The 22,572-nt window shown below is 38.3% G+C and overlaps 1 protein-coding gene across 5 annotated transcripts in view; it reads right to left on the bottom strand.

The window, feature by feature from the left end:
- The window catches only part of PPP1R9A (protein phosphatase 1 regulatory subunit 9A), a 140,182-nt gene that overhangs the window by 57,771 nt on the left and 59,839 nt on the right, over nucleotides 1–22,572 (bottom strand). For all 5 annotated transcript variants that reach the window (XM_065627546.1, XM_065627545.1, XM_065627548.1 and 2 more), the window contains exons 3-5: nucleotides 8,421–8,553; nucleotides 7,815–7,935; nucleotides 2,754–2,858 (exon numbers count right to left, since the gene is read on the bottom strand). In XM_065627546.1, the coding sequence (XP_065483618.1) occupies nucleotides 2,754–2,858; nucleotides 7,815–7,935; nucleotides 8,421–8,553 (359 nt within the window). The remainder of the gene's footprint in view (nucleotides 1–2,753; nucleotides 2,859–7,814; nucleotides 7,936–8,420; nucleotides 8,554–22,572) is intronic.

Genomic DNA, 22,572 nt, shown 5'->3' with positions numbered 1-22,572 from the left:
ACATTTTTCTGGCAGAAACATTGCAAAAATCTATTCTAGGTCAACGCCTTCCACTGTCAGGATCATTCAAAGTATTCGAAAGGCTCAAAGGAGAAAAATAAATCACAAAGTATTGGTATTATGCACGGTCCCTGAAGAGGTATTGACTGCATTTATTACAAAGAATTAAGAAGTAGCTTTAATGTCATTCTGTTCATGAATGGCCTTTCTTTGCAACTGATCTCACACAATAAACCCTGCTACAAAAACTAGCATGCACTTTGATTAGATTAAGGACAAAATGACTGTACATATGTAACACTGCAGGTTATAAATGTGAAGTAATGCCAGGGAAGCGCACATAAATCTCTGTGTGTGCAGGACACCAGGCAGAAGAAGGACTTCCGCATCCCAGCTCTAAGACAGGTGTAAGTGGGAACGAGGATCTGTCAGAAAACAATGTTCTCTCCACAAAAGGAGCAGCAGGCAGGGCCCTTGTGTCATACGGGAAAGGAAAAACAGTCAGCAAGACAAAAATACACCATTTTCTTTCATATCTAAATTCATCAGTATTACCTCTTGCTTACTGTACACCAAATACTTAAACTCACAGTAAAGCAAAAACATCAAGCATCCTGAAATCTCCACCTCCAAATAAACCAAGCTTTCTGGAACCATTTCTGACATTGAGTAGCTAAAACTCAAAGTTGGTCAGTGCCCGCACAGCGTCAGACAGCTGAGAGGTGCAGGACCCGACCAGCAGCCAGGCCTGCGTCACGCGATGCTGAGCCACCTCGGCAACTCTGGCTCCCAACTTTCCACAGACCAGCTAAAAAATCATGCATTTCTCAGCCGGCCTGTGTAAAGCAGAAGAGTAGTCTTTCTGAGCTTTCTTACCATGAGCTTTTAAATGAAGCAAAAATAAGGGGAGTTACACCAAATTCTACCCATTCTTTTCTTCTAATTAGACATACACATTAGTAAGAGGCTGCTAACCACACAGTATGGCGCTGTGCATATAGATAATTACACATATGTTTTATGTAATATTATTATTATTTTATATCATAATTCGTAATACAATTTATGTTTATTTTTAATTGAATATTTTTATGAGGTTCCTTATCTAGTTGTGACACTAATGCACTAGATCATTTTTCTCAGGAAAGCTCAATATCTTAAGATTACTTAAAAGGAAAAAATGTAGAAGCTCAAATCTTTCCTTGATAAATGAGACGTGTCACAAGCCAATGATCCCTGTGCACAGGATACATAGTACACTTGACAATGTGAGCTCAACAACAATGACGAAATACTTTTTACAGTCCACTATTTTATGACAAAAGGGTCTAGATTGCAACCTGTCTGACTCTAATTTACTTCCCAAGAGCAGAGCATTCTGTGTGAAAAATCATTTTATGTTTCTTCCTTCCTCCAAACCCGTTATTTCTCCATGGAAGCAAGTATTCTACTCTGTAACTTACGCAATAATAATTACACACACTAAATCAATTATAAATGTGTATAATACATGTGTTGTATGTGAGTGCTTTCTTTTTTCGTTTGTTTTCTTTAGCTAAAACATGAATCACAAAATACATATACCATTTGCTTTGCGTACCAAAGCACAGGAGGACATTATTCTGTCATAAAGATTATATGATCAAAGGTCCCAACTCTGCAGAAAACCTAATAAAGTATGTACTCATTTTTATAGTCAACTCAGTAAAAACACTCACAGCATGTGTCAGTCTTTGCAGAAATAACACTGATGTAGCTTAACCTGTGAATGTTACACAAAAATATATTCACCTGTAATTGTACCACAATTTCTGATTTTTTTTTTCCTAAATAACCTCTTTCAAGTAAAATGTTGATCAACCTCCCCTAAGATTCTTTGCAGAATCCACATCCTAACATTATTGCTTAATGTCATGCGGAACAGCTATGGAGTTACCGTGGAAATGTGCACGCCAGCATATACCACCACTATAGGGTGGGCAGTGCAGATATTACCATCAGTAGTTCAGTCACAGTTCAAAAGACATCAGCCCCAAACTCGTTAATTAAACAATTCAGCTGTACTCACTAGAGAGGATTTTGAGAGAGAACCAAAGGATGACTATAGAATGGCTGCTGCTTTGCAATATGTCAAAGATGTTTATGGATTTATTTTGTAGAGTTAAATCTTTGCTGAACTGAACAAGCTATGAAACAGGAAAGCTATGAGACTGCATAGGTTTTTAAACAGCAAACCAGTTCATTTCTAGGGAAATACTGTTCTTATTAATTTACAAACATTTTACAGCTTTGCATCTACATTAGTTTAGACTTTTACTTGCAGCACGTGTTATGTTTTCTAGCCTATTCATTACTTATGGATTTTTACAGGGATGCCTTTCAATGCACCACAGCACAGGAACTGACAGAAAGCCAGAGATGGTGCAGGGAGGTGATCAGTGGCAGCACGGTTTCCAATCTGACCAACACCTGTGACCTCCATCATTCCAGGTAACAGAAACAGTCTGAGGTCCATGGAGATCTAGATGAGCAAAGACTCGTATTCTATATGCAATTTCAGCTTGTTTCAGTGGTCATTTTTTAAAATTTAAGCCAAAACACCCATCTGTAATACCATAGCTCTTAGGATAAGAGCAGAGAAGACACAGAGGCCAAAAAACTCTGATTCCACTTGGACAAACTGACACTCCTGTGAAAGATGCCAGGTAAGCTTAAGTATTCCATCACAGTTTATCTTCTTGTAAAATACTCACCTGACTTTCCCTTTGGTGTTTCTAAGGACAGTTGCAGCAAAATTTTGTGTAACACCAACCAGACTGATGCCATCAACTTCCACAATTTGGTCATTCACTTGGATCCTTTCAGGGGACAAACACAAATATATAAATAACTCTGTGATTTCTTGGTGAATTTTCAGCAAAACTTAGCATACGGAGATCTTTTTAGTTTGGTTTTAAACAAAGGCTTTAAACAAAAACTCAGTCATAAAATGATGGAGATAAACATGAAAAATGCATCATTCCTTGCATGCAGACGTCTCATAAATCCAGCTTCAAAAGTCACCATTACAATTAATAGCATCAATCATCCAGTCACTTTCCTTGCATATAAATACAGCAACACAAACTCTTGAATTTGTCATATGACTTAAATTAAACAAGATACTTGAACAGTTCTTATATCATTCTTTCCTAAGCCAACCCTGAAAAACAGCATAGGACATAGCTCTGGTATTTCACGCTAATGGAAAAAAATGCAATATTTAACTAAAACAACCTGCTCATCTGCAGAGAAAAGAGCTTGTGCATTAGATTAAATTGTGACCTACTCTCTTAAAATATTTAATCTAACTTGCTCCAAAAAGATGAATTCCCAGTGTAAGTGTGATCTTGCTGCACACAATAATAAGCCCTTGGAGTGTTTTAATGAGGACTCTCTCTGAAACCAAACACCTACTTACAGTGAATACACTGTTTGAAGGAGGAAAAGTTAGCTGGAATAAAAACCATGCTGCTTTTATCTGAAGGAGGCACTGCTATGAAATCCCTAGAGCAGGAACTGGACTCATCTGGATTACAAATTCTTGGAAGGAGGACTGCTATACTAAAATATGCTCTAGAAATGCATGAACTCCTGTAGTTTCAAAAATTAAAAACAAAAAAAACCCCCACCACATTCAGAACTAGTCAAAGGGAACAATTTTCAAGCACTTAATAGGAATGCTACTGATCCAAACAATACAGTTTATGAAGGAAGAAAGAAACAGCTATGAAAAAATCCCATTTAAATTATATGAAAATACCTAGATTGAGGTATTTAATATCTTAGGGTATCTTAGTGATAAGACTTCTTTTCAAAGAAGAACAGAGGCTTCAAAAGAGGGCTGAAGCATTTTGACTTAGAGTACTAATTTCTTTGTCAAGTCTGAAGCAATGCATTGCAATTCTACATGTGTTCAAGCTGTACCTTCAGTTCTTTGCACTCCACTGATGAATAAAAAAATACAAGGTGTATTCTTTGGTAGCCTCACACCACAGAATGTCACTGTTTTCTGGGCAGGATCTCTCTCCTGTATATAAGAAACCTTGAAAAAATGATCTTTGCAACAGCCTAAAGACTCCTACCTTGAAAATACTATCAGGCATTTTATTCTCAGAATTTTATTTCAATTTTCACTGAAGCATTTAATAAATGTCCCAACCACATTAATATTTATTGTATGTTGATGCTGGGTTTTGGTCTGGTTTTGTTTTTATTTTGTTTTGGTTTGTTGTTGTTGTTTTGGGTTTTTTGTTTGTTTGTTTCTTTTGGTTGGCTGGGGTTTTTTTGTTTTGTTGTTGTTGTGTTTTGTTGTTGTTTGTGGGTTTTTTTCAGTTAGATGGCCACAGGAGTTCAAGAAAAGAAGTTTAAGAAGTTGGGGCTCACTGAGTGGGAAACTGGCACCCTCTTGGCTGAAAGCAAAATGGTGTAAGAAGATCCCTTTTTAATGGCAGTTTAGCTACAATACTTAACATACTTCACTACTCAGTGGACTAGTAGTGTTCCTAGAGATATGTAGAGTATTTCAGCTGACGGAATGTCATATTCAAGAACTGCTGCCTGCAACTTCCTAAGTGGCTCTACCTTGATCGACTGCACTTGTCCTTCAGGCATAGTTTGTTATCTACTTCTTTCTTGTTTGTACAGCTCCTAAATTCATGTCCAAGTCTTATTTTTACGTCCATTGTTCTCCAAACCTCCTCTCTTTCTATAAATGCATGTATTTTATTTATATATAAACACATATAGATATCAAACAACATATACTTACTTAATCGTTATTCAAATTATATAATTACATGTAATTAGAAGTTTCCTGTCTGTGACTGTGTACATTCTATAGTGCCCAGACCAAAATACTCTCACAGCCATACCCTCCTGGCCACCTCCCTCCTCAGGCCTCCCCTCTCCCCACTCCCACCCCAGCTCTGTACCTGCAGCTCCAACCCCCAGACAAGCCACCCCAGGTACCATCTAGACCAAAATATTCTCACAGCCACGTTCTCCAGACAGTCTTCCCTTTAGAGCCCCCTCTGTCAGGAGCTCTAGGCTTCTTCTGCCTCTCAAATACAATTTCAAACATAAATTAAAAACTAGGCTTAAGTTGGCAAAGCCTGAATTAGAGAGGTTTAAGTGCTTTTATCATTAATGAAACTCATAATTCTTCTGGCAATTATTTTCTCCTGCTCCTGACTTTAATCTTTGCCTATGTGAAGCAGCATTTCAATGAAGCAGCAACCACAGAAGTGAACCAACTAAAGTTGAACAAATTACTTGCCGAAGTACTGCTCTGTATGATGAACTGAAAAATTTAACCTGTGCTTCAAGTTAAGAACAGTGTAATGTTTCAAAACTGTTGTTCTCAATGTTACCAAAGTACTTTAAAATGTGAATGACTCATCACCATGATAATTTGGAAGAAGCAGCTATTAATTAAATCCAGGAAAATATTTTATTTTTCATATTCAGTCTAATGATTTATTTCATATTTTACACACTATTAATAATCTCTCTTATTACTTATCAAAACGCTTGTCTCTGGATTCATCTCGAAGCATCATCCTTGGTTAAATACTGCCACACAACACCTTTTGATATGACAACTGAACGCCACCTGCTTGTTTGCATCAACATGAATCAAGCCAGCGGTGCTCAACCACTCAGAAACTTCTTTGTACAGATTTTGGGTTTCCATGGGAGGCAAGTACTTTGTATCACGATTTGATGGGTCTTTCAATAAAAGATGGGAGTTATCCTATAAATATTGTAATGTTTTAAAACATAGTTTCAGAACAGACTGCTTGAAGATTGCTATGCGGTTATTCAGAATATCTGATGCAACTGCTGAAATATAGCTTTATCTTCTGTAAGGAGACTTTGTTTTGCTATCAGTGTTAATGATTAACTAGGCTTTTGACAAAGATGAAGTTAACAGGACCCTTTACAGTTGACGCACTTTATTACAGAACTGGCTGCTCCTGACTGAGAGGATTACATATCCCTTTCCCAAGTGAGTGATCAGTCAGGCTCTCAGAAAGAAAATCAGAGGCTATTTCTCAACTGACTGAACATTCGGCCAGTTGAAAACCAACACAAATATTAGAATGGTCAAAGAAAGATATGCTTTTTCTCAGCTGACAAGCTCCTTTCAGCTGCCATCTAGGGAAATGAAAGAAGAGACTTGTGATTGTACATTAACTTCCATAGCCCACTCAAACGTGAATAATGAGAGGAATAGAAAATACAGATCATCATAGAGCAGCAGGAAGCACATCTGATTTTCAGCCAGGGAATTTCACACAGAATGCCAGTCATGAGCTTAATGCCTTCTGGCTCAGCTCAAGTGTACCTTTTAGAAAAATGTTGCTTAAATTTAAAGTAATGGATGAAGTCATCACATCTTGAGGTGTCAGCTTCTTCACTTCCCTTCATAATTTTTAAACCTATGATAAATCAGTATTTGGCATTCAACCTGGTATCTTATTGCCAAGATCTGCAATAAAGATACGTGCAAGCCCAGTCTGAAGGACGGTATAATTCAGTAGTTTCAGAGCAATGTTACTAAACTTCGCAAGCCTCTGCCATATGGAGCCTTCTGATTTAACCTTTGTGGAGCTTCCACAGCAGAACGACCTTTGCCTGGCTGCAAAGTTATAGGTGTTCATCAATAAGGAACCTGTTACTGCAATACATTTTTCAGAAGACAGTATCATCTTTTGAGAGTTTATTCTTACTCTATTTACCTGTGTTTGTATTTGGTATAATTTATAACTAATATAAGAAATCACTAATGGTTAAAAATAGAAGTAGAGAATGCATATAAGTAGATGTAATTGTTAATGTATCAGATAAGTAATATTTTATTTGCATGCAAATTTACAACGTGTATGCACTGGGAAAAACCAACAGACTATATGGGGTGGAAGATGTTTAAGAATACTTTTCATTATTAAATGATTACATAGTAAAGCATTTTTCTAATTTTTTATGAGAAACATTGGCCTGATTGTGGCAGGTATTCGGTAATACACAGAACACTCTGTCCCATATGATAGGAAATACTGTATGTTCAAAAGGAATTCTTTAACTTACATGTACCAAGTAAGCAATTCTAGAAGCAAGCAGGTTTTATATAAGCATCACATAAGACTGCAAACACCAATTCATTTCTTTAGTGGGCAAGATTTATGGTACAGCTTCATATTCCAATTGATTAAAGTACTTTCAGTGCAGTAGGGGTAAAAACTCAACTCTGGAGCAGATGACTACACATACTAAGAAACACGAAGTAACAGCCTGTGTTAGTAAACTTGAAAGAAGGTGTATTTAGTAAGAGTTTAAGCATTCAGATGCACTAATTATTTTGCTAATCAAATGTTGAGCAGAACTCATTTTCATAAGTATTGTGTGTTTAAAGTTGATTTGAAGCCAAAAGAACACATGGAAGCTCAACATCTTTAAAATCTAAACTACCTTCAAAAGTGGTACACAACATGGAATCTCCAGCTTTATTCACATCAAAGCCTCTGGGTTTTCAGGTATTCACAAACACACATCTTTGGCGAATCTGTTCTCCTTGAACACTTTAAACTCAGTGCACTGACCTGGTGTCTTCTCATAACCACATTAGGTAGTTGGACCTTACCAGTGAAGTCTCCAAATTTTACAGCTTTGAGTTATCATGACATACATTAAGCAAACAACTCTTTCCTATGAAAATCATAATTCATAGTAACTATTGCTGGGAAAATTTTCAAATACTGAGTCTAGTTTACCTGCCATCTCTTTCTGCTGCCCCACCTTCTGTTACTGTTTTGACAAATATTCCCAGTTTTTCAAGGCCTGCATCTGCTCCAACTCCCATTCCAATGATGCTTATGCCAAGTCCATCTTCATCTGTGAAAAAGGAAAGTGAAAGCAGAAACTTCTTACATTTGATTTATATAGTTATTCGGTAGATAAACATTTATTCTTTGGTTCCTCTTGGTTTTTCATATCAGTAACATTAATATCCTTTTGCTTCCTTTTATAAACTTTATTATTCCACCATTTAATTACACACAAAAAATATCACTTTGACCCTTATGAGGAGCTCAGGACAACAATCGCTATTTTTACTCTTCCAGTGGAGAATGCAAGCGTCACATCAAACAGTGTGTAAAATCATGTGTTAATGCAGGGACAGAAAACAATTCCCCTATGGAAATAAAGAACTGCATGTCTCTGAACTGCTTCTTTAATACCTTATCAAACAATGCTTGAAATCTAAAAAGGCAAGGTGACTACAACAGATTCATGGAAATTCAAGAAAGGCTGTGTAGGCACGTGTGGGCTCATAGATCAGTGTCACAGGAACTGGAAATGGCACACAGAGTCCATACCTTTTTCTAGTTCAACTGGGAAGAGCTCCAGCTTTTCCACACGCTTCTCGAGTTCATATTCAGCTGACGCAGCCACTGGGTCAACTTCATCATTTCTCCTGTCATAGTCTTCATTGGAATATGTATTGAAAACCTGTGGAAACAGACAAAAAAAAAATCACTCAGTTACCTACTCCAAAAATACTTTTAACTTACAAAAATAACAACTGCTTTTGTCCTGTGATGTTGCAGAGTATGAAAAGGCTTTCAAAAGTCAAATTTCTCCTGTTCATTCAAACTTCAGGTTTTTAAATTTGTGCTTTTTCATTCCAGTAAAGCACAAGTCTGGTTGCAAAACTCAATTAAGAATAAATGATTGACTTTTATTGTTTGCGATTATAAATGCAGAAGGTGATCTTGAATTACTAAGTTGGACTGTACATGTCAATATTTAAATTACTTAATTCAACTCATTAAGAATGTGCTATTAAAAAAGATTCACAGACAGGAAAAAGCAAAATACATTGAAATTATGATCTGCATACAGCCTGTTTCAGTCTTTTCTCCTAATGAAGTTCCAGTTTGCATTAATCTAACCAATGCTACACCTCAAGATTACTCACGTACATTTACGCCGCCTATGGATACCGTTAGAGATTATGCTCCGTATTATGTATTACCTTTTAAGGATAGCAATATACACAGCCATGGGTATTTTTTAAACTAACCAGGTTTACAGGTTTATTTCTGCTTTAAAGCAGTAATTTAACACTGACTGCATTAACCTGATTTTTTTATTTACACTACTTTCTATTACACTTTCAACATGAACATGTCAATCAGAGATTATTCAGACCTTCAGGAACTTTAAACAGTCAGGAAAATAATATTATCATATTTTAGAGGCCGGAGTTTGACAGCATAATTCACTTAACTGTCCACATTTGGCAGTAAGTAAAGAATACACATTATTAATAGTAATAATTTTCTGAACTTCAGTCCCATGCATGTATCATGTTCATTAGTTCACATAAAGGAAAACAATTTCCCATGTCCCATCTTCCTCTTTTATAGGGATCCTACACAGGATACAATCATGTCGCCACGTTTTTCTTTATCACTGTTTCTCTTAGAACATAAACCACTGCATCACGCGATACAGCTACACGTGCTCAGATCTCAAGCAGTCCAGCCCGCTCTGTCACAGCCATGCTTGGAGGCTTTGTCACGACCTGGGCTCATTTCCACCTGCGGTTTCACCTGCCCGGAAAGCTGTTAGTGCAGGTCAATTTCTTTTAAATAGTAGTTATATTAAAATTGCAATACAGAAATACTATTCAGTACTATTGTAAGTATAGTAACTGTGTAATGGCTACTGCAAAGCTACTTCAAAAACCCTCCCAGCTTCACATAAAGTAGTGGTTGAAACAGAAAAGACATTAGTCACTCTCTGGAAATTTTAACTCCTGTATTTTACATCAACGTGAAACACTTAATAAACTGTCTCTTCCAAGAAGACTGAGATTATAAGCATTTTATAAAAATCCACAAACCTATCTCACATTGAATTTTAGTGATACTGATGCAAGAAAAAGGCTGGTTTAACTAAATCATGTTCCTCAGAAGCCTTCTTAAATATATCCAAAAGTTAAGTAAGGTAAGTCACATAGTAAATGTCCAATGCTGCTGAATATTTTATGCTGCTTTAGTATGTCTAAGATTGGAGAAAAGATACTGATGCAGAGATAAGCATAAGGAAATACAACAATTTACTTGGTCTAAAATAACCTGCAAAATCTATGTGCAAGTTCTGGCCATGCAACACACTGATGGAGAAACTGGAAGCAGCCAACTCCTTCAAAATGTAAGCGATCACCTTCAACTCCTTCCCTAAGCTTCCGTTTCTAGATGCAATAATTGCATCTGCACTGGGTATTTCTTAAATGCCTTGAACGATGTATTAATTTCTGCTCCCACTGTTAACCCCATTGGGTGTCTGAACTCCCAGTTACAAAGGAAAACAAAATAGAGGGTATCCTCACCAGCTTAACAGCCTGACACAGGAGCTCTGAAAAGTCTTTTGTTACTCCAAGTCTTTCACAAACCCCTTTGACACAAGGTAAAGCCTTCTTCATGTTATGTACCCCTGCCTGCTGCTTCTCACAACACTTGAAGACAGGAAAAATCATTAGCATGGTTTTCTATGTAGCCATATCAAGCTAGAAAAAACCTGGAGATCTAACGATGCCAGCCTGTACGTAGTGAAAAAGCAGCAGGTATAGGACAGAAGGCCATCACATTTATCTTTTGATTGAGATGTACAACTCATAGCAACCATCTAGTCTACCCTGACGCTAGTACAGATCAGTCAGAAGAGCCAGGGGACAGCACAGCAAAGCCCCACTGCGGGCTGGTGGGGAACCTCCAGCTGCCCTTCCCGGTGGTTTGCTGTCAAAGGCCACTGCACCCACCAAGGGTTCCATATCTAAACCCGACCTCATTCATGCCGACTCCGACCAAAACAAGGATCAATCAGTAAAGCTGGACCCAACTAAACCACTACTGAGCTAAGGTATGACCACAGACCTTTAGGTCTAAAGTGCAGCTGTCACGCAAGCAACTACAGGTTAAAAGCAACAGCGAAGTTTAGCTAGGATTGTCTCATTTATCCACATGATGAGAGACACCTGTGTTTCAAATTCAGAACAGAGATGGATATTCTCAAGGAAAATGGAGATATAGACACTAGCTGTTGAAGGGTGGTGAGAGATGCAGATAAACATTGCTTACTGAAGACAGAGAATAGATGAGGGTAAGGTACAGGGAAAAATCACGTCACAAAATGAGTATGTTTATTTCTAGATTCCTTTACATCTTGTTAACTAGCCCCATTCTTTTCCTTTTGTTCAATGACTGGCGTTAGTATATTGTGGCAGCAATTTCAGACTTGTTGCAAACTGACTAAATATGCTTCATGACAATTTTCTTTCGAAGCATCAAATCATGTATTGACTTCTTGTTTGGGATGGTCTTTCTTGAACCAGATTAGACAGAAGAGATGGCTTCTTGGACCTTGCTTGCTGGTTTGGAATATTTAGATCTGCACACACAAGGGAACTAAAGATACTGTTGGTAGTGAATACATTTATCATTATGTCTCCAAATACATCAGGCCACTCTTATCTAGTATCTCTCCTAAGCATTCAATCTGAGATTGTAGGATCACTGACAGCATCAGGGTAAAATAGTCTACATTTCCTACCTGGCATTAACTTACCGTCTTTTGTACACTGGTCATATGATCTTGCCCACTGCCTCCAACATGTCTTTTGATTAGGGGAAAGAGGAGGATATTCTTGTATGACATTTACCTCATTTTGCACAATCACATTTAACAGTTGACTGATTCTATTAAATTAATCTCTAGATGTTAAAATGAAGAAAACAGAATTTGTGCTTGGAAATCTTATTTCTTTGTGAAATAGTCTATCCATCACAGTCACGAACTGCTTGCTCAGTACAGTCATGAGAACTGTCATTCAAGACTTTACTTTGCTAAAAATAAAATAAACAGTTATAACTTTTTCCTCAAAGTATGCTTAAATTGATTTAAGTAGACCTACTTCACCACGTCTGTCACTGCTATTTCCTACAGTGTGTGTGGGATTTCAGACTCATGGGAATTCTCCCATCCCCTGTGATTTAGAAGATTTGGTTTTGCCATCACACTGGCCAAGTACCCACTACAACAAAGTCTACTGAGTAATTACTTAAAGAAAGCGCTTTTTCAGGAAAATCCAATATATCATCTTAATCTCTGGTTACACCTCTCCGAGTATTTAGAAACAAAACAAAACAAAAACCCAAAACAAACAAAAAAGCTTCCATGGAATTCACTTGTGATGTTTACTAGAATTTACAACAGATTCATCCTTCGGCATCCTTAATTACAATTAAGGTTGTAATAACAATTTCCTTTGGTTGCTTCTGCTATATATACCCTATTGACCTCGGGAAAGATGAAAACTCAGAGGTTGTCTTTAATGCAGACATGGGTGGAAATCATAAATATTTTGTATCAGACACATTATTATTAATTACAGTAACAGCTCGAATTTCAGCCAAGTTTTGTTGTGATTGCTAGCAAGAATCCAAATAAGGAATTATAGTGGCTAAATAAGTCATTTGGACATTCAGGAAAACATAGATGACACCTTCAGTACTTTCTCAGTCTAGAGAAGTCTTTAAGTCTAGAACAGCATGCGATAGCAACTCCCTACCCTCTGCGAGGAGGAACAGGGACATTTGCAGGGTAGTTGACAATTTCTTCAGAACAGTTGTACAATAATCCCTTGCTTTGAATATACTAAACTGGACTGCTGGGCTTCCTCCATTAAGGATGAAAAACTCTCTCGTGGGGAGAGAAGTGAGGAAAAGCCATAAGAGTGGCACAGGAAGAACCAGACATGTCCATGGACGTGACAGTGACCTACTGTGTTACACCTCAAGCACAAGCAGTTGTGAGGAGCACTTCTGTGCTGCCCCCGCAAGGGCAGGAGGCAGGCTCAGCAATGGGGATAACTGTGGCTAGAAGCTAAATGAGAGAAAAAAACCAAAACCAAACAAACCAAAAAACCCCACAGCTTGACCATTCATTATCTTCTGCTTGAAAGTCTCTCTACAGCATAGCTTCAGGGAGGAGAGGAAGCTCTGACAACATCTGAAATAGGTGATTTCTTTTTTAAAGACTATTTTTACTGCGATGTGGTCACTTTGTCACAGCCAAAGGGAGTGAATCAGTGACGAGGAGCCACCACAGGCTTCCTCCAGCTTTCCTGGCTTCACGCTCTCCTAAAGTCTGCGTGGGCATCAGCTGTCACTAACGCTTCAGCAGGGAAGCACCAAGGAGACAAATCTTCTGAAGAAGCAATTGCAGGGATGAGACACGGACGGGAATTAGACAGATGCAATATTGAAAGAAACTGATCATCTAACACCAAAACCAAGCCTGGGGTTTCCCTCAGAAAGCTCTGTAGGAGAAAGATCTGTTTTAAGCAGCCTGAAACTCTGGCACAAAGAACTACACAGCAGATTTTAGTTTCTGAAATCCTACAAGCATCTAAACCCTAGACTTCTTCATCCCAGAGAGTCCTCTTCTGACATACAACAGAAAGCCAGGAGCAACTGCTGCCATGCATGACCAAACTGTTCAACTTGTTGATACAAACTGGAAAATATTCTCTCTAGATACTATTGGTTTAGGAAGCTAACACAGGCTATCATGTCTTCTGTCTGTTGCAACAGCCATGAAGACAATGTCTAATAAAAAGCCACAGTGTCACTGTCCTGCAGCAGCACCAACACATCTCAGCATCCATCCAGCTCCATCTCCTGCAGCACGTCCTGCATCCAGCCTGCCTACAGGGAGAGGCACCCGACCGATGTGAACCCCAAACCCTGCCACAGTCACGCTGCCTGGTGGGACACAGGCATTAAAATGCATGGACTAAGCACACGCATCCATTAGGCTTGAGACAGGACTGTGATTTTCTTCCCAGTATAAGAAGTTAAACAACCAGACAGACTTCACTTTTAAGCTCATTTCACTGAAACTAGTATCTCAAATTTTATACAGTGCAGTTTCAGGCCCAAACATGGAAATGAAATTGCTTTGGTGGTAGCCATGGACCATCTCCTGGTATCAACAATGAAAGGCCATACCTGCTCACTCTCTTTGACGTCTCCACCGCACTCACTGCTGTTGAAGCAGAAGGTCCTAGTGCTTCAGCTCAGAGGGGCTGCAGGGACTCTAAGTAACCCAGCTAAAATGCTCGAGTCCTTCCACACAGGATGCACTAATATAGAGCATTGCATCAAACTGCTCTTCCACTACACATCCCTTACCTGAGCATTTTAAATTCTGTGTAGGTTGACATATTGGTATAAAAAAGTGGCCTTCTTGGTCTCTTAAATCAAGTGGAAGGCCAAATTTCCAGATTTTTTGTCTGTCATCTCAAATTTTCTATGTACAAATATGATTTTTACTCTCTCTTTGCTCAGTTTCAGGTGTGACCTCTTTAATACACCTGTCTTCATTAAGTAATTTCCTAGAATCAGTGAAGTTATTTATCCTACTATTAATTATTTATTCAGTTTGTACTTGGTTTACTGCTGATGTACTAGTTTTGTTACAATTTATGTCGCTACTTGTCTACATTGCAGAAAAATACAAAATCACTGTTGCTGGAAATAAGATGTGTGCCCCATGTTAAAACTTCAGGCTGTTACTTTTAATTAAGACAGGTTAGAGTAATCAGCAAGTAAAAATAAGCCCTGGTACTGAAGAGTAAAATCAAAGCTAATACAGATCTGCTCTTACAGAGTAATTTCTAAGAATAAAAAAAAAAAAAATCCTTTCCATTATTTGGCTAATACTGTGTCATTACCAATAAATGTTATATGACAAAGCAGATTAAGATCTCCTGAAATACTAGGTTTTCATATTAGTGCTAAAACCTTGCTCCTTGAAGGTAAGTTAAATTTTTACTTAGATAAGTAAAGTAGAAGATAAGTAAATGTTTTTTATAGTACCAACACTCTTTCAGCTGAAAACATCCTATATTGTGTGTGCTACTCTAACAAGGATCAATGAGGAGATAAAAGATGCTCTTTTCTTGGGGTGAGTTCTTCTCACTCTTTATGAAGGGACTCTTTCCCTCCTGAAAATATCCGATCTGAAAAATAAAAAATCCAGCAGTTCAAGTATTACAAATACAAGTTCTGAGAAACTTTGGTTCTCCAGACACCAGCTCTCATTTTGACTCCACCAGTGAGGCAGCAGAGCTGCTGCCTCCTTCATCAGGAGGAAGAGATGTCCCTCTGACTCCACCTGTGCTTTTTAATATAGTGTATTTTTCAAAGCCACTCCCTCCTTCCTCCACAACAGTGTATATCCTTGACCCAGTCTAAGGCTACATGACACAGATAACTTCCAGTCATCTGCTAATTACACTCAAAGCCATTGCCATGCAATGCTCCTCTTTCAGAGACTTTGGAACTAAGATCTCTGCAAAGCAACAAGCACTGGGACAATACTTGAATAAGGCATTTAACAAAACAAAACCACCTGAGAAGCAGCCTGCCCCACCACTACTGCCAACAGCAGTTCAAAACCAAGGAGAGAGAGAGTGTGTCCTGCAATTCAAGAACTAGTTACTCCAAGTGCCTTCAGTGACATCAAACTCCTGCTGAAAGGGAATTCCCTGTAGGCTGAAACTTCTACTAAAATAAACTTCGCAGTGGCAGAATGTGAACTTTCCCATGCTGCATCTATCTTGGGTGCAAAGCTTGTTGGAAACAAGTGGGACCATAGCCCCGCACCACTGTTTCTTCAGACTTTCTAAGGGGCTTGAGAACAAGATAAGCTCCTTTGAAAACAAATTAATACTGATATACTTAAGAAGCTATACAAAATGTAATGCTGGCCTCATTAACACTGAGCACGCTTCATTATACAACCCCTAGTGACCTTGTTCGCAATCTTGATGTGGTGTACAGCGAAAAAATGAAAAGTGGAGACTGATCTACATCCCATGGGTGTGAGTCCTTGTAGACTGGGCTTGCCCTTTGGAGCAGCAATCCTACTCAGGTGAAACCTCAGGAATATCATGTCATGAGAAACACAGATAGCATGAACCATTTCTCTCTTTTCTACACAGCAAACAACTTATGGCCTCTAGGTTGTTGAGGGCAAATATGCCTCTAAACCAATCCTGGAAAAACTTCAGCTATTTTCCCCAAAAACCCAAACAGTCCGCTCATTGGCAAATATCAAATTACTTCAACACAAAAAGTTTAAAAATATTTCTCTGTTTTTAATAAACTATTTTTCCATGTTTTCGGTATACAACACTTTGCAGAGTATCCAAATATTAGGTGTACCTTTTGCTGGAAGGCAATCTAAGTAACTCAGCTTGCTTAGCCTGAAAGAGTTACCCCGGTCAGACTTGAAGAGATTCGTTGGTATCGAAACATGGCTTGCATGGAATTCACAACTTGCACAGCTATTAGGGTTGCTATGTCTCAGTTTTGGTTTAATGAGTGAGTAAAACAACAAGGCCCACTGAAACCTGGAGTTGACAAAGATATCTGAATAGTGTTATCTGAATATTCCTGCTTTTTTTGCATATAGTGACCGGCTACAATTCTGTGAGGTTTTTTTTATTTCCATCCTTCTCATTATGTTTTTTGTCATAACCATTATTACAAATGGAATATTCCAATTTTCTCTTACATTAATGGTACACACTAAATAATTTTCACTGAATTCTGTTTGATGAGCTTTGCAGACACGGGTCTGTATTTTCTTGGACAGTGGGTTGGTTTTTTAATGCAGCAGTATAATGGGATGAATAAATAACTAGTGAGGTGACTATCCTGAGTCTTACTGATCATATATGAACCCCAAGGAGACTTTTTAAGTTTGGTGTACTTCACAGGTACAATTAATAGGTAATTAATTCCTTTGCCTTGACCTTGCCTTTTTTTAATGCTGGTTTCTATTTCTGGAAGTTACTGACAAAAAATTTACTTTGCAATTGTTTAAATCTTCTACTGTTTATTTTTGGTCAGTAATCCACAATGTAGAAATAGAGAATAAAAATCAGGGGAAAAAAAGCCTCGTATTTTTCGTGTCAGTAGCTTGACAATTGCAGGGAAAAAAGCCAAGAGACAAGCTCCATTGTATGGTGTTCCCATAAAGCTCATGGTTCCTCAGAAAATCTCTCCTGCCAGACTTCTGTCACAGATCCCAGATGGATTGGAGATCTATGTACAGCAATTGAACACGTTCCTGACTACAGCAGTGCAGTACCGACCTTTAAACCTGAATGGCTTTGGCTAAATGTAAACGCACTCCTGTTTCAGGGCAAAGAAAAAACATTTCCCTGCACCTTTAGAGTGTCTCCATCCAGCACAACAAGGACCAGTTGCAACAAGAGCACATTGATAGTCACGCTATACAAAAAAATTATGAAAATATCAATAAGAATATTTAAGAAGAAAACTCGTTTCCATTGTGACAGCAGATACATTTTATCACTCTTTTGGCAAGTCCCTCTATTGCCAAGGTAACAAACTAGCATGCTCAAGAACTCACTGTATCTTTGAACATGAAAATAAGCACACGAATGAGAATGTTTGTAGTGAGCTCAGTTTGACAAATTAATTATAACATAGCACAGACTCATGTCTGGACCTCTCATGCCTAAACAAGTTTAAACGGACAAGAGAGCACAAAGCAAAGTTGCAATTTCTGTCCCTAGACATTTATTCCTGAATCTGCTGCAGTATTTCTTCCAGAACCTTGAATCGCTGCCAATTTACATCGTAACTGAGGGTGTGATTTTTCTTCTGCCTTCAAGAGTGTGACACACAAGCAAGCCAAGAGTAAATGCTGCTTCTGGTACCAATTAGCACAGATTGCCATACAGTAGCGATGTTGCCATGAATCCACATGGCAGTTTTTCTTCTCCCAGAAACCTCACTCTCCCTCAGCCTACATGTCAAGATGGCCAAACACGGAGTAAAAGTGCCACAAACGTTCTCGGAGGCAAACATCTGAAATAAAATATTGACTATTCATAATACAGTCTTATTTCTGTTTAAAATAAATCTCAGCAGAGATAAAATCGTGTAACCTGCATATTCACTTAAAATGAACCTACAAAACCAAAATTTCATAAGCAATTCCTTTTATTCACTTACAGATGTCACCACCACTAAGAAAATAATTCAAAGGAAAAAAGGGCATAAAAAGTCATCATAGGCATTCATTTAGGATTTAAGAGATTTGCTAAATAAATTAAACAGATAATTCATCCAACTCTAGTTTTATTGTCTACTTCATACATTTTATATAAACTGAACAAAATTAATACAATGCTTTTATATATAGATATAAATATGTATACAAAATGTACTATAAATAGTACACATTGCTATATATCCCTTTACTTAAGGCAGAGAAGAGAGTAGAAGTGGAATCAAAGAGTTAGGTGGAAGCAGCCTGACTTGGTGTGAAATTTTCTCAACACTACATCATCAATACAAATCCTATTCTGTCTCTTTGAGGTGCAAAGTTGCAACTGCCCCAAAGGTTTTTCATGACTCTCTCATAAACCTTGTCTCAGTCCCAGCAGCTACTGCATTTGTTACTAATGGGCAATCTCACCGATACTGCTGCAGACACAGCAAAGACGAGTGAGCCAGAAAGCCGCATCTCCAGTGCCAGAAACCAGCAGACTTTCCAGCCTTGTCTCAGACCAAAGCACAACAAGCACATGCACTTCCATGCCAAACCATAGTGGAAGCCTTTCTGAATCTCTAAAGCTGTCCCAGCATCACCTTTCACAGTAACTAAGTTCATCTAAAAATCTTAAATGAAGAAATGCTTGGATTTTTTTTTAAAAATGACAAATACTACTTAATGAATTCTTTAACTGAGATTGGATCACTAAATAGAGTCCCATGGTCTAAGATGACTGTGGGAAATTCTGTTATATTCTATTATGAAAAACTCAGAGATGTGTTGAACTCTTCCTTAGCAGAGTGCCAGCCCGCACACTATTCATTACTTAAGGACACGGCTTATGAGTTGAAGCACAGCTTAAGTATGACACTAGATATTAGACAGCCCTTCAACCGGCCTTCTGTACAGGGTAAACATAATCCCCCAGTTTAAGGTGAAACATGTTACAGAGGGTATTTATTTAGTTTCGAATACAAGCAAGTATTTTTCTACATTGACTAAAATGCTTGTGATTCTAAGGAATTTAAAGCCTTTGGTAGCCTATGGCTATATTCACATTAATATCACCACGCAGTGACATAAAAGAGACCAATTAATAGGGTGTTGCATTAGTTCGGTAGGAGTGTTGCACCCGCTCCCACCAAAACCCAGCCGTTCAGCCTGTTAATGCCATTGCTTGTATACAAAAATGGACAGGCAGAGGCTAAGAGGATTAAGGGAAAAGCTTCTGTAGTATAGCAAAAGGTTTGCTGTATTTTTGTAAACATTTTTCAAATGGAAAGTGCAATGCAGCATATTCAGTGCCAGATCACTACTCAGTTACTTCATATTGTAGATTTACCAATCCCTTAATTGCACCTGCAGGCAGAATTCATTTTGGCTGACTGCATTTTTTCTAATGATAGTTTCACATTCGCACTGTTTAGCACAATGAATTGCATCCTAGTAAGATGTAAAACTGCCTAGAGTAAGCAAAAGAATGTTTATCCATTAAGCATTCATACCAAGTGTATTACATAGCAGTTAATCACATCAATGCTTCAAAAATCAGACAGTCTGTATTTCCTGAGGAATTTAGTCCCCTCTAATGCCTCCTAATATGGTACACAGGGTAACAGAGACTCTCACATAAGCAAAGGAGTTCATACCCTGGTCTGACTGCATAACTGGTTCAAATGCACCATCTCTAAGTGCAATTTAAAATACAGTATTAATGGAGCAAGAAACAGAAGGTTACAAATGTGTACACACAGTATATCCGAACAAATAGACAAAGAGAAAGAAGGATCATGAGGATAAGCCGGTATTAATGAATAATGCTAGCTTGGGATGAGACTACAGCAATAATGCCACAAAGTGGGGATTCAAGATAAATACACTTAAAGTGACTCAATTCAACACTATTTTTGGACATTTTTCAACTTCAATGTTTGCTGTGACATCAGCACAAAGTCTGATACTACTCCCTTGAAGTCAATAGCAAATTGATTTCATCAACATCAAGAGGAAGAGGTGGGTGTCTATATTATGATTGTTTTTCACTCCATCCCTTGAATTGTGGAAAAACTAAATGAGTATAGAAACTAAATGAGTTTTGCTCGCATGAAGTATTTACACAATTCTACTCTTCGTGCTCAAATTTACTACATAAATTCAAATCTTATTGATGTTCCCTACATACCAATCTGTGATGGATTTGAAATTCTGCAGAACCAAACGCAAAGCGTAGCACCCAGTGCCGTCCACCCTCAGAAGGCGTTTGTGGAGCTCCATGGAGCCCAGGCTGTGGGCACCCCAGCTTTCGGTACAAGCCCCCCATTCTTTCACCAGGTTTCCCATGCCTGTGGCATGGCATGCCAAAGACACTGAGGTAAGACCCAGTGACGCTGCTTCCAGGGCTGTTATTGCTGTGCCTCGAAAAAGCAAAGCAGGAGACCTTTGTTGGCCCCATCAATAACATCTCCCATGCTGAAGAGTGAACATGAACCTTCTCCACTGATACCTGCAGAGTCCTGACTCCTGTCAAGCTTCTGTCATTCAGCATGCAGGAATACAACTTAGGGAAGCTACAGGAGTCAAATAATGAAGAGTGGGGATGATAGATTCTTTTTGCTCTCTCTCTTCTAGAAGAAAATAGTTTCAGCCTGGCTGGTGTGGGAAAGTAGGAGGATGCGTTTATGCATTTTGGAGTTTTTTCAAGTTTTGGGGTTTTTATTCCTAAAGAGTTTTGGTGTATTTTTTCCCCACAGGAACATCTTGCTTTACTGTTCTGTGATGCCCCAAGCATCCCCCTGTGCATGTCTTTAATAGTCCCAGCATGCATGGCTACATTTGGGCAGAGCAGCAGCTGGGGCACCATGTCCATCCATGTCCATTACTGGATATGAAGACCGACACGGGGTTATATGTGAGCCCACTGCTGTCCCGGCCACACACCAGCTGCAGAGGTGGCCATGGAATCAGGTGTACGGCAAACAAACTCCCAGACCTTCACAACTGACTTGAGTCCTCTGAGTTTTCTCTCTTACAGATGTAACTTCTTGATCTGCTTCAGACAGAAATAGCTGAAGCTCAAGACATATTCCACCTTTGTGAGGGAAACTAAAATATGAGGCTCAGCCTTCTGTCCCGGTTTGCCCAAGCGGAGGAGGAGAAAGCACCATTTATCACGTGCAGAGATGGAGGGCTGTAAAAGCTGCAGAAGAACCTCTCTGTATGTTGTGTCAACGTAGTGGACAGAGGGGCATCTCCAGGAACGCTGCTCAGTTATCCACCCACTGAAGTGTGTGGCACACAGCTGGTACCACTGTCACTCACAGTAACTGTGTTCTGGCTACAAACAGCTGCATGTTTCTCTTAAAAGAGACACCATTTAGAGGAAGCTGGACATAATCCAGATAACAAATTAAAATGGATATAATCTATGTATGACACGGTATCAATACAGTCTTAGCATGATTTTAATGGTTATCCCAGTCTGATATAATGAATAAAGAGAACATACCCAAATATCTCCAAAAAATGCTGACAAATATTTTTAAGTCAGCTAGTTTTCATTGTCTAAAGAAATCAGCAACGCTGTGACTCTTGCCTAAACTACGTGCAGTGAATGAACAACCAGAGGAAGACAGCAAACTGATCTTACAAAGCTTTCCTAGAACATATTTACACATATAACCTCAGCTATTTTCAAAAAACCCTAAGTAAAACAAACAAACAAAAAGTACACATCCAATTTTTTTAGAAGTACATCTTCTAAAATACTGGTTTATAGTTACAGTTTCAAGAATACCCATCAATGCTGAAAGGCTTCTTTCCTTGGGCATTACTGTTATTCCTAATCAACCCTCCATAGAATAAACATAAGGAAAACCAGAAAACAATTCAAAGCAATCTTCACAAGTCCTTCTTTAGTATTACTAACAGAAGTTATTACTAGCTCAGGAAAACCACAAGTGATGTTAACATTCACTGGGAAACTGCATGACAGGCAAATGGTACAAAACATATGTAACTCCTGACTGCTTTTTACCCCTAAAAAAAAAAAAAATAGTGAATAAAACGACTGTCTTGGATGAGGGAATTAGATACAGGTAGTGTGGGAAAATAAATATGTGGCTGGACATCAAAACAGTCAAGCTAGTAAAACTTTAATCTTGAAAACTTCCATTTTAACCTTACTGTTATTGATTAAACACTCTCGAGATTCTAAAAAAAAAAAAAAAGGTTAATAAAAGCACCTTTTACTAACAAATAAAATATTTGGAAAATAGCACAAAACGACAATTTAAAGAAGCCTTTTCTACTGTACTAGTAAACTGAATAACCACGAACACAGTTCTGTCTATAAGTCAGCTCAAGTTT

This window comes from Caloenas nicobarica, chromosome 2 (assembly GCF_036013445.1).
Source record: "Caloenas nicobarica isolate bCalNic1 chromosome 2, bCalNic1.hap1, whole genome shotgun sequence".
NCBI classification, from domain to species: domain Eukaryota; kingdom Metazoa; phylum Chordata; class Aves; order Columbiformes; family Columbidae; genus Caloenas; species Caloenas nicobarica.
Note: the sequence above shows the minus strand (reverse complement) of the source record. Positions and strands in the feature narration are given on the sequence as shown.